The sequence below is a fragment of the Carlito syrichta genome, unplaced genomic scaffold (assembly GCF_000164805.1).
Source record: "Carlito syrichta isolate Samal-C Ts95f unplaced genomic scaffold, Tarsius_syrichta-2.0.1 Scaffold130467, whole genome shotgun sequence".
NCBI lineage: Eukaryota > Metazoa > Chordata > Mammalia > Primates > Tarsiidae > Carlito > Carlito syrichta.
Window position 1 is genome coordinate 51565 of NW_007074563.1, and position 12552 is coordinate 64116.

General features: G+C 35.3%; 1 protein-coding gene across 10 annotated transcripts in view; it reads right to left on the bottom strand.

Annotated features, from left to right (window-relative positions):
- KDM6A (lysine demethylase 6A) overlaps nt 1-12552 on the bottom strand; it is a 216122-nt gene that overhangs the window by 32279 nt on the left and 171291 nt on the right. For 9 of the 10 annotated variants that reach the window (XM_021708037.1, XM_021708035.1, XM_008049054.1 and 6 more), the window contains 6 exons: nt 8006-8135; nt 6099-6204; nt 5391-5596; nt 3406-3470; nt 3254-3328; nt 2255-2403 (listed from right to left, as the gene is read on the bottom strand). In XM_021708037.1, coding sequence (XP_021563712.1) covers nt 2255-2403; nt 3254-3328; nt 3406-3470; nt 5391-5596; nt 6099-6204; nt 8006-8135 — 731 coding nt within the window. The remainder of the gene's footprint in view (nt 1-2254; nt 2404-3253; nt 3329-3405; nt 3471-5390; nt 5597-6098; nt 6205-8005; nt 8136-12552) is intronic. The other variant, XM_021708039.1, reaches the window with a different exon arrangement.

Genomic DNA, 12552 nt, shown 5'->3' on the forward strand with positions numbered 1-12552 from the left:
ATTTTGCCCAACTATGTATAAAATATCAGATTTGGGCTTCCAATGCCCCAATGACAAAACTTACAACCAATGGTTCTAATCTCGGCTGTATATTAGAAGCTCCTGGGAAATCTTTTAAAAAACATAACAAAAAATAACTCATGTCTGAATCTCAATCCCAAAGACTAATCAATGATATCTTTTTAAAAAGCTGACCAGGATATTCAAATGAAAAGTCAGGACAAGGAAACTCTTGACCTAAGTTACTCAGAAGCAAGCACAGCACCTTTTTTTTTGAGTCATGGTCTCCCTCAACCTCGGAGGTTAAGGTTGCAGTGAGCCATGATCGTACCACTGCACTACACCCTGGGTGACAGAACAAGACCCGGTCTCTGTAAAAACAAAAAACGCCTTGCGGGTAGTGCTATCCAACAGAAATATATTGCAAGTCATTCGAGTCATTGTCGCCCAGGCTAGAGTGCATTGACACAATCACAGCTCACTGCAGCCTCAAATTCCTGGGCTTAAGCGATCCTCCCAGCTCAGTCTCCTAAATTAGCTGGGACTACAGGCACGCCACCACAATGGGCTAATTTTTTTGTCTTTTTGTAGAGACATGGTCTCACTATGTTGCTCAGGCTTGAAACAATTCTCAAGCTAGGATTCAATAAGGTGACAAAGAAGGAAGCAGTTTGGTTTTCAATCCATGGCTGCATCAAGTAGCAAACAGAAGCACCTGAGGGAGATATGCAACACACAGGCATTGGTATAGCTGAACTGATTATCACCAGTATCTCTCTTAATTCATCAGTGCCAGGGTTTTAGCAATTGGTAATTATTTCTAACATCACCCTGTGAAATTTCATGTCGATCCAAGAGACCACACAAAGAAGAAGGTACATCAGTGTTGGATGGTAATTTTAAGTCTAAAAACAATGTAGTTAATTTTACAAGTGAAAAAAAAAGACCCGAGGAAGATATGCAACTTGCCAAAAGTTAGAAGTCTAGTCATTGGAAAGTCTAGACTAAGTACCAGGATGAGTCTAGCAATGTCTCCACATCAAGTGTTTTTTAAACTGTGAGTTGTTGTGACCCAATTAGAGAACTGCAACCAACACTTTAAAAAATGAAATAGAATGAAACAGACTAGAAAACATATTGCTCATGCTGGGCTCAGTGGCTCAGCCTGTAATCCCAGCACTTTGAGAGGCCGAGGTGAGTGGATTGCCTGAGCCTGCAAGTTCGAGATCAGCCTGGGCAATTTGGCGAGACCTCATCTCTACAATAAATCAAAGAAAAAAAGAAAACGTATTGTTCGACGAAACCATTATATACATACATGTGCATTAGGTCACATATAAAATATTCTTTTTTGGTTGGACGCAGTGGCTCAAGCCTGTAATCCCAGCACTGTGGGAGGCTGAGGCAAAAGGACTGCCTGAGCCCATGGGCTCAAGACCAGTCTGGGCAACTTGGTGAGACCCCATCTCTACAATAAATCAAAAAATTAGCTGAACATGTAGCATGCGCCTGTAGTTCCAGTTACTTAGAAGGCTGAGGTGGCCGTGAGCGTGTCACTGTCCTCCAGCCTAGGTGACAGAGTGAGACTCCAACTCAAAAAAAAAAAGAAGCTGGGCTCAGTGGCTCAGCCTGTAATCCCGTGCCTTTGGGAGGCTGAGGTGAGTGAATTGCCTGAGCCCGCGAGTTCGAGACCCGCCTGGGCAACTTGGCGAGACCTCATCTCTACAATAAATCAAAAAAAATGAGCCGGGCATGGTAGCACGCGCCCGTAGTTCCAGCTACTTGGAAGGTTGAGGTGGAAGGATCGCCGGAGCCCAGCAGGTTGAGGCTGTGGTGGCCGGGAGCGGCCACTGCACTCCAGTCTGGGTGACAGAGTGAGACTCCGACTCAAAAAAAAAGAAAAAAAGAAAAATTATTTTTATTGTCATAAAAACATTTATTGTTAACTTAAAAAAAAAAAAGTTTAGAAAACACTGCACTCTGTAACTCTCTGCAATAGATGGGATCAACAAGAGTCTTTAGGTCAGAGGGACTTATTTGCCCAGGAGTGCTCCAATGACGCCTTTTCCAAATTAAACTGTTATGATGTTTCTGGGCTATTAAATTAAAGTTAAAGAGTCTAAGCTTAAAATAGGAGCAACTCTTTCAGTTATATTCATTATAAATAAAAAGATTCTGGTTTTCTTTGCATGTTTCACATTTTGATTAATTCTGTTTTTCAACTGCAATGAGATATGTTAGTAATACAAGTTACCTGGTGTTCTGCTCCCTGGTACTTTCATGTATAGTTGAACTGTGTTCATGCCCAGTATGGTATGACCTACGTGGCTTAGAAGATTTCCTGCTGATACGACACGCACAAAAGCAGGAAGTTTAGTCAGCTCATGTAGCTGCAACTTCCACCTGCAATAAAATAACAGATAAAGAGTGAAACTCTGACAAATATTTGTAGAAGTTAACCATTTCTTCAAAACTATCATGCTCTAATCAGAAAAAGTCAAATCTAGACATATTTTATTTTCACATAGAAAATACTGGAATGCTTAAACTTTTTCAAAGAAAACTTTCCAATGAAAAGAAGCATAAAAGCTATGAACCAAATAAATAAAAGAAAAAAATTTGACTTTCTATTTTTATAGTTGTGTTGTACAATTACAGTTTATAAATACATATTCTTATATATAATTCTATTTCATAGTTAAAAAATATAACTTTGTGATTTTAGCATAAAGTCAGAGTCTTGATGAAAAACAGTACAAAAGTTTTAAGTTAAAAAATTTGTAAAATGTAGCAACAATAATTTAGTTTAAACTCATGTCAACTTTAAAAAATGACAAGGGGCCGGGCTCGGTGGCTCAGCCTGTAATCCCAGCAGTTTGGGAGGCTGAGGTGAGTGGATTGCCTGAGCCTGCGGGTTCGAGACCCGCCTGGGCAACTTGGCGAGACCTTATCTCTACAATAAATCAAAAATTAGCTGGGTGTGGAAGCGCCCCGCCTGTAGTTCTAGCTACTTGGAAGGCTGAGGCGGAAGGACTGCCAGAGCCCAGCAGGTTGAGGTTGCGGTGGCCGGGAACGGCCATTGCACTCCAGTCTGGGTGACAGAGTGAGACTTCAACTCAAAAAAAGTAAAAAATAAAAAATAAAAAGTGACAAGGAATGAAATAGAAGAAGAAATCAATCATAGACAATTCCCAATCTTGCAAAGGATTAACACTTTGCATCAATTCACAGAAATAGTACTACAAAGACTTACTTTTTGTCATCAGACAGGTCAATGTTGGTTCCAAACTTAATGGTTTTAAAGGGTCCTCTCCTCCTCCTCCCAGAACTTAAAAAAAGAGAAAGACAATATTAGAAATATGACTTTTAAAAAGAAATACTAAGTGGACATTTAAAATGACTCACTTATCTGATGATGTAGATTCACTATCCGAGTGGTCCTTATGATGACTTCTTTTTTCATTTTCTTCCTATAGATTAAGCAAAAAGCATTCTAACTTAGTATTCTACAACTGGCAAACCTTTCTATCACATAACTTCAAAAAGTTCACATCTAGATTGGATAGTATTATCTGTGTTTTGAAACAAGTTTCTACAGGTCTCTTACACACGAAAAATTCTTCAAAGACCACGTTAAATAAATACCCAAGAAAAGCCAAATCTCACTGGCACAGTATCCAACCTTTCCCACCAGTCAGAAAGTTATACTATAGATTGTTATACTGCCCCATTTTCAAGAAGAGAAGAAACTAAAGAAAGTTGAAAGGCCTAAGAAGTCTCAATATTGATCACAAAAGTTCTAAGCTAGCAGAATTGTGTACATAGTTATCCATGTGTAAAGGTGGAGGGTAAGATGCTCTCATTCTTGATTATGAACAAATGGAAGAAATTCTCCGTGGGTTAAATTTTTTATCCCACAATGAATTATATACAAATGATAAGACATTTGTAACTTTAGTAAGGAAATTAAGTGCTGGATAAACATAGGTGCTTTTCAATGTAAGTATTATTACTTTTTTTTTTTTTTTTTTTACACAATTCTTGTGTCACAGACATGGTATCTCTTAACATCGTTTCATAATTTCTAATTTAGCAATACATATGACCTCTTGGCTTTAAATGTATAGTTTCTGAACATTTGTCAGATTTTTCACATGTAATGGTCCATGCCTCAAAGCATTCTAAAAAGAAAAAAATCCTTTCTTTGCTTATCTTTGCTTTTCAACTCCTCCAAATTTTCCTTTAATAATCTTTGAATCCTGCTTATTATTTGTTCTATTCTGACTATAATATTATTATGTAGTTGAAGCCTCTTGAAAGTCGGAACCACAGAGATTACATTCAATGTAAATTGAAACTAATTCATTGCAATGCATGTATGTTGCAGGACAGTTTTTATTAGATAAATTTCTTTGTAGAACATAGGGAGCAGCAGTGGAAAAAGTGACATAATATACAATTTATAGGTACAGATGTTGCCTTGATTGAAAATGTGAATCAGGGCAGAATTTTAAACATTTTAAACAGAGACAACAAAACCTAATGAATTAATTAAAGACTTTCACATATTTGTCAGCTGTAAGACATGTGAAGAACAAACAACTTAGTGCAGACAAGTATTTGAATAATACATTTGATAAACTCACTTAAAAAATGTTTTATGTTTACTTTGAGGGCATATTTGCAAAGTTCTCATTGTATTGCTAGAGAATTTTAGTGCTGAAAGGCCTATACAAATCTTTCAATAATAATCCTGATTATTTTTCAAATTAAAAAAAATTTCCATATATTTTGAAACAATTACTATAAATTACTGCCTCTCCCTCAGTTTTCTCTTACAGATCAAGATTGGTAAGAAGAACACTAATGGTTTCCGGAGGAGCTATTTACCAAATAACACTAATCTGTCAGAAGAAAAAAAATGAAAAGACACAATAATTTTGCAAGTATAAAGAAACTTATTTAAAGTGGTTCTCAACCAAGAGTGATTTTGTTTTTCAGGGGATATTTGGCATGTCTGGATTCATTTTTGAAAGGCCAGAGATGCTAATAAATATCCTACATGACACAGAATGGTCCCCCACAACAAAGAATTACCCAGCCCAAAATATCAGTAGTGCTGAAGCTAATAAACCCTGCTATAAACAAAAATATCCCCAAAATGAAGGAGACATCTTACTAGACAGCAATTCTATTTTCCCGTATTGATATTTACTTCATCAACCCACAGATTTGCTTAGACTTTACTAAGAGCAAAGTGGATATCACTCCCAGAACATTTTATTTAATATAAAATAATGAGATGCTTATAAAAGCAATGTATCCTTTCAAAACTCCAAAATAAAATAATCTTTAAAATCCTAAAATAATCTTCAGGAAGTAATACTTACTCTCAATGATTCCTGAAATGAGGAGGCCTGGTATTGTGCATATTTAGCAATTGTAGTATGAGATCTATTACTTTCACAATGCCAGATTTTCTTTGTTCCAGTGGGATCCCAGTTTTCATCTGCTGGCTGCAACAACTGTGTCCTTACTTCTACCATATGTTCATTGTTAGCTTCCACCAAAGTTTTAGTAGAGAAGAGTCCCAGGTCTTCATAAATAAATAGACGTAATTAATAAACAAAAATTATAATTGAAATAATATTTTAAGTGGCTTTTTCTTTTCCTCTTTTTTTTTTTTTAAAGAGAAAAGAAAGCATTTTATGACACTGCATCCAGTTCCCCTAAAAGCCAATTAGGGCCTCTGCACAACCTGAGCTATGTCTTAAGTTTGCAGAACCATACACTAAAACCCCGAACCTAATTGCCATGATATCCCAACAATGGATTAAGGGTGCAAGGATTGAAGTTTTACTTTTTTAACTTCTGCAGATGCCAGGAAATACTTATGGGACCACAGTATTTATTAGTAACATCAGATTTCACCTACAATGTATAATTAAAATGTCTTCTATTAGTTATCCTGAAAATATTAAAATGAAAATATGAAAAAAGAAAAAACAGCTTCTGCCAGTGTTTGAAAAGTCAAAAGATAGCAGAGAAATGTACAAACTTTTCTCTCTCTCTTTTTCATTTTTAAATTTAAAGCTTACCTAACTTAAGAGCTCCAGCAAGGCCACGTATTACTGTAACAGGGTTGTTTGGATTTGTACAAAATTGATGTAATGGAGGAAAGAAAGCATCACGTTTATTTTCCAACTGTAAAATTAAAATATGTGATTAGATCCCAGGGAAATAGAGCTTATATTTAAATATTATGTTCTAAATTAACAGTCATTATTACAATAATGCATTTTTATGTGTTGATATTTCTGTTTTACAGTATTTTATCACAATGTATTTTGATTTCAATTTTGATAGTTAACTACATACATTTATCCATTTTATCTTGAGAAATGAACTTTAAAGCTCAAAACAATGTTTTAAATATAATTCAGCCTTTAAAAAAAAGAAAATCCTGTCATGTATAACATGAACCTTGAGACCATTAGGTTAAGTGAAATAAGCCAATCACAAAAAGATAAATTCTGTATGGTTCCACTTATACGAGGTATCTAAAGTAGTCAAATTCATAGAAACAGAAAACAGAATGGTGATATATAGGGGTTGGGGGAGGGGTAAAGGGAAAAGGGAGTACAACGGATAAAGTTTCAGTTTGGAAAGATGAGAAATTTCTGGAGATCAGTTGCACAATAATGTGTATATGCTTAACATTACTGAACTGTACACTTAGAAATGGTTAAGATGGCAAATTTTATGTTTTTTAAAATCACAATAAAAATGAGAGAAAAAAGAAAAGAATTAATTGTTCAAAAAATACTATCAAAATGAAAGCAGGCTGAAGACTTATAAAAGATAAAATTGAATTTTTGCATTTTTTTTCCCTTGGACATCAGTTTAAAAGTTTTATTACTTTTCTATCCCAGTGTTTCCCTTATATAGTAAGGGATCAATAACTACTGGTTGGAGGAAGAATTTATATGGTAACATTTGGCCTCTATAGGACAAAGGGGCCAAATCTACAAAACAAACTCTACCATCATTTTATAGATGCAAGATCATTCTAAGAACATTATCTTAACTTAAAAACTTTTTCATTTGGGGTAGAAATAGGAGACAGAAGAAAATGGGGAAGGAGGATCTATTTGGGAGATTGCTTTGGTTGATCTCAACAACTTCCTACATCAGATGCCTAAATTTTAATAAAGTCAAACTAGTAACTAGTTTTGCATGTTTTAAATAGCCTATTAAGCTTTTTAGTGACATGTATCTATTATCACATTTATGTTCTCAAACACCTTTTTGTGAAGGCAGACAATATTTTTCTTTTTCTTTTGAGTTGGAGTCTCACTCTGTCGCCCAGACTGGAGTGCAGTGGCTGCTCCAGGCCACCCGCAGCCTCGACCTGCTGTGCTCTGGCGATTCTTTCGCCTCAGCCTTCCAAGTAGCCGGAATTACAGGCGCGAGCTACCACGCCCGGCTAATTTTTGATTTATTGTAGAGATGAGGTCTCGCCAAGTTGCCCTGATGGGTCTCGAACCCGTGGACTCAGGCAATCCACTCACCTCAGCCTCCCAAAGCATGGGATTACAGGCTGAGCCACCGAGCCCAGCTTCTTTTTCTTTTTAAAGCAGATATATAAAACAGAATGTTAAGGTCTATGCAACCGGTAGAATGCATATTTAAAAGCCCAGCTTACTCAGAAAAAGTTATACTTTTAGGTAGCTTTTGCCTAATACTGCTCAAAATTATGGCAGTAAAAAGTATATCTCACTATTCTAATATAATCACAGTTAGTAGCTGAGAAGGCCTTTTAAAAACGATATTACCCAAATCTTTTTTAATGTATCTTTTTTCCCCCCAAATATTTAAGCTGCTGCCAATATAATTGCAATGTTTGCTCAAGGGCATCTATATTAATTTAAAGAAAGATTTTATGAAAGATAGGCAAGTGCAAACACTGGTTTGACTTATCTCTAGATAGTCAATTCAGACTCACATAAATACTAGGTGTAGGTGGATTCAACTTGTCCTTTGGCAAGGGAGGGTATGGTGAAGATGGTGGTCTTGGAGGCGGACATTTATCCAACAAAATGCTACTATTAGATAAGCCATTTTTACCTAGATTCCTTAAAAAAAGAAAAAGGGAGAATACATCAGCTGTACATTTACTTAGAAAGCAGAAAAAAAAAAATCCTGAATTAAGTCCTAATTAAATTACTAGGCATTTGTATAAATCCATGAGATTTGGATCCATCAGGGGAAAAAAAACAAAAACAAAAAAAACCTGAGAATGATTATTAATTCCAGCAAATACTTATCTTGATTCCTATATATCTTCCATTAAAAAAATATATATAATATACTACAATACACAAATGACTGACATTACTATTTTGCTTGTAACTTTCTAAATTATTTTCTTCACCTAAAGTACAAACATGAGCTCCGATTTCTTCTCCACTAGGTTATTTTCCTTCAGATGTTAAAATATTAGCTTGATCAAAAAAGGTCTAGATAATAGTAAAAACAGAGTATCTCTTTCTATGTCTCATCTTAGCATCTGTAATCGGAATATCTTTGTGACAACTCTCAAACTTGAGTAGATTTTTTTTCCTATCTTTTCTCAATTCTAAAAAAAAATTTTGGTGCAATTCCTTGACTAATGAAATTCACCAAGACTCCAATCTACTAAATTTTACAGTAAATAATACTATTTCTTTAAAACAAAGTGTACAGCTGCTATCCATTCTCTGACACTGTATATAATTATTACTTACTAGTATTTGGGATTTCTTTTTCTTTGATGAAGTATAATGTCTGTTAAAATTATAAATTCTTAAATAGGGTAAAATTATTCCCTAACTATAATTCTTTTAGTGCACGACAAAAAAGTTTTAACCAACTTAGAAAGTGTCTACCCAACTTAGAAAATCAACAAGAAAGAATTATGAGCTTTCAAACCATTTCAGGTTAACTAACTTACCTCACACAATTATTACAAGTTCAAAACAACATATGCACTAAAATATAAAATACTTTTAACATATTAAAATTTCAGATAAGATAGGAAAATATTAATTATTGTGGGAAGTAAAAAAACTCTATAACTTTCCTTACTTAAAAGAAGAAATTAGTTATTTTTCATCACAAATTACTGAATAACACAGGTTGAAACAAAATTAATTTTCCTTATTCTGCTACACTGAAAAAAGACTCACAAATCAGCCTGTTCTGGTTGTCATTAATGAAAGCAAAGGCTTAAAATTCCACTGCTATACACTGTTAAGATGTTATACTAAATAGCATCATGGGTGTCACTTTCTTAATTGACCAACTACAACTCCAAGTAAAAACAAAAGAGTTCATGGAAGATCTCAAAGGAATGAATTAAGTTTAAAATAATTGACTTTCAAATAAAAGTATATGAAATAATTATTAAACTAAAATTTTAATTTCAGCTAACAATTCAGGTTTAAAGGCCAAATAAAAGAATATTCTAGTCAACATCAGTTTTCAACATCTCTCCACAAAGCATGCGTGCCCTGTATTTTTAAAGATAGACATACATTTCAGTTTTCAGATTTAGCCATAAAACTGGTACTAATTTATAAACTCCATAAAATTTTTGCTTCTAACAAGTAGAAAATTCTTGGCAGAAACTGGTACAGACATAATTCAAGTATTATCATTAAACCAATATATGATAAAATATTCACTTACAATATTCACATAGTTTTCATGCTGAATAACTCAGAATATATAAAATTTGTTTTCCAGAAAAGATGAATGTACTACTGTACAGTAAATGATTAATACTCTCAAGAAATTGAAAGATATGGACCATGTATTAAAGTTGACTGTACCATAAAAGAGCATCTCATGCTAATTAAATGTGGCATTAAAATTTAAGCTCTTACAACATTCAAGACATTGAGAGATGAGACTAGAAAACAGGGTTTGATAGATTAGTAGAATTCTGTCTCTATTATTTATACAGTTTTGTAACAATTTTTAAAAGAGGCAAATGGGAAAGTAAAACAACAAAAAATGTTGCTGATTATATTTCAAAATAGAAAAGAAAAAGGTGAGGCATCACTAAATGAGTTAATGGTCCAACGACTTCAATGTTGCAATTACAATTTTAAGCTGTAAAAGAAGCAAAAGTATTGTAACTGCCTTTTAATGTATGCCACTGCAACATTAAGATAAACTAATTAGGAATCAGATGAAAAAATAATCATCACTTTAAAAACTAACTACGTATGCGAAAATAAAAGGGGTACTCAGAATAAATAGTGCAAATAAGTTGTACCTAGCAGTTTCGAATCATGTTTCAAACAGACTGACCTGCCTAGTAAGGTAAGGTCAAGTTTAAAACAAATAGGAATTTCTTCAAAGGAAATAATGATGCATACAGTGCCTATATAGCAACTATAACCTTTTTTCTACTTAAAACATACTTGTCAATCTTAATGCAAAAGGCAGGGCTGTGGATAACAGGAATAGATTTTATCTTCTGTACATGCAAGTGTTTAACACTTTAAAACACCTCAAGACAAACAATGAAACTTTAATATAAAAATCCAAAGTGGAGGAGGCAAAGTTGAAGAAACAGGTTTTAGAAAGGATTTAGAGATGATCCCATTTTAAATCCTTTTCTCCCATTTTGAAACTCTGAGCAAAGCCAGAGTAGGAAGAAATTAGTCATTGCCTAATTATTTAAAATATCAGGTTAAACTTACTTTCAAATTTAACCACATCATTTATTAGAGAAACGCTGAAAAAGTGCTCTGTAGACAAACCCATCTACACTTTAACGATCTTTTGTTAGGAAGCACCTTAGACAAAGACAGCAAGTCTTTTGCACCTGTATTATTTTCTCCTTCTCTGAGTTTGGACTCCTGCCCAGCACAGGACACCATCAACAGAACACAGACACAGCAATCGTGACACCTATTATTTGACATCTTAAATTTTCCTCTAAGTCTCAGAAGATTATTTCTCCAACTTATCACAGTTTTAAATTTTTTTTTTGGTCTCTTAATTCATAAACTTGATTTTCTGAAATAATTCAAACAACCCCAGGAATCTAGTGTGTTTTGACGAATCTAGCTATTTACAAGATATGTTTAAAAAAAAAAAAAATTAGTCTCTGTAATAAGGCAAAATTACCCTTAGGAGTTAAAAGCTGAAAATAAAACTATAAGAATGGGCTGGGCATGGTGGCTCATACCTGTAATCCTAGCACTTTGGGTGCCTGAGGCAGGAAGATTGTTTGAGCCCAGGAGTTTGAGACTAGCCTGGGCAACATAGCAAGACCTACAAAAAATACAAAAATTAGCCAGGTGTAGTGGCACATTTGTAGTCCAAGCTACTGGGGAGGCTGAGGCAGAAGGATCACCTGAAACCAAGAGGTTGAGGCTGTGGTGAACCATGACTGTGCCACTGCACTCTAGCCTGGGCAACATAGTGAGACCTCAACTCAAAAGAACAAAAAGAAAAACCACACACACACAAAAAAAACCATATAAGAATGTACTTAAATACTCTGAAGTGAATGTATATGCCTCAAAAATGAGGTGGAAGAAACATCTTTAATACATAAAGAAAAACAGTCAACTTAGCACCCACAGCATAAAACTTTACTAATGAAAACGTAAGAAAGCTGCTTCTATACAATTTATAACAGGCAACAGAGCATAGCTCCATGGAACTGTTTTGACAACGTTCTTCCAGAAAACGCTTACGTCCCAACAGTTTTGGACCTCTAAATTTCCTCCCATCTTCTAGCAACTACCCTGAGTCTACAGACAGTAGATGAGGGAGGAAGCCCCTGCTCCAGCAGAATGAAAGCAGCAGGATCTAGGAAACAGAATAGAGGCCTCAGTAGGTGAGTAGGGAGCAGGTAGAAAACAGTCAAATTAGCAGTGAGTCAAGGCACTATGTCTAAGGAGAGCCAAGAGTAGCATTTGATCTGGACACTCCTATTTTCTTTCGGCCCAGAGCTGAAGTGAATAAGAATGTAACTTCTGTACAAAAAGACTAATATAAAAATTTCTAAAGAAGCAAATTTTAGGAATTCAGGAACCTCACTACATTGTTTAGAAAAATGGTTCAGAAATTGCTCGACATGGTTTTAAGTTATTGACATCTGCAATCCCAGCACTTTGGGAGGCCGAGGCAAGTGGATTGCCTGAGCCCACGGGTTCAAGACCAGCCAGGGCAACTTGGTGGGACCTCGTGTCTACAATAAATAAAAAATTAGCCAGGCGTGGTACTGCACGCCTATAGTTCTGGCTATTTGGAAGAACTGCCAGAGCCCAGCAGGTCAACACTGGTGTGGCCGTGAGCGTGCCACTGCACTCCAGCTTGGGTCTCCCTGCCCAGGCGGGTCTCGAACCCGCGGGCTCAGGCAATCCACTCACCTCAGCCTCCCAAAGCGCAGGATTACAGGCTGAGCCACCGAGCATGGTAAATTTCCATAAATTAACTGTAATGTATCGCTTAAAGTAATTGTGACACGAGAATTTACTGTAAATTCTC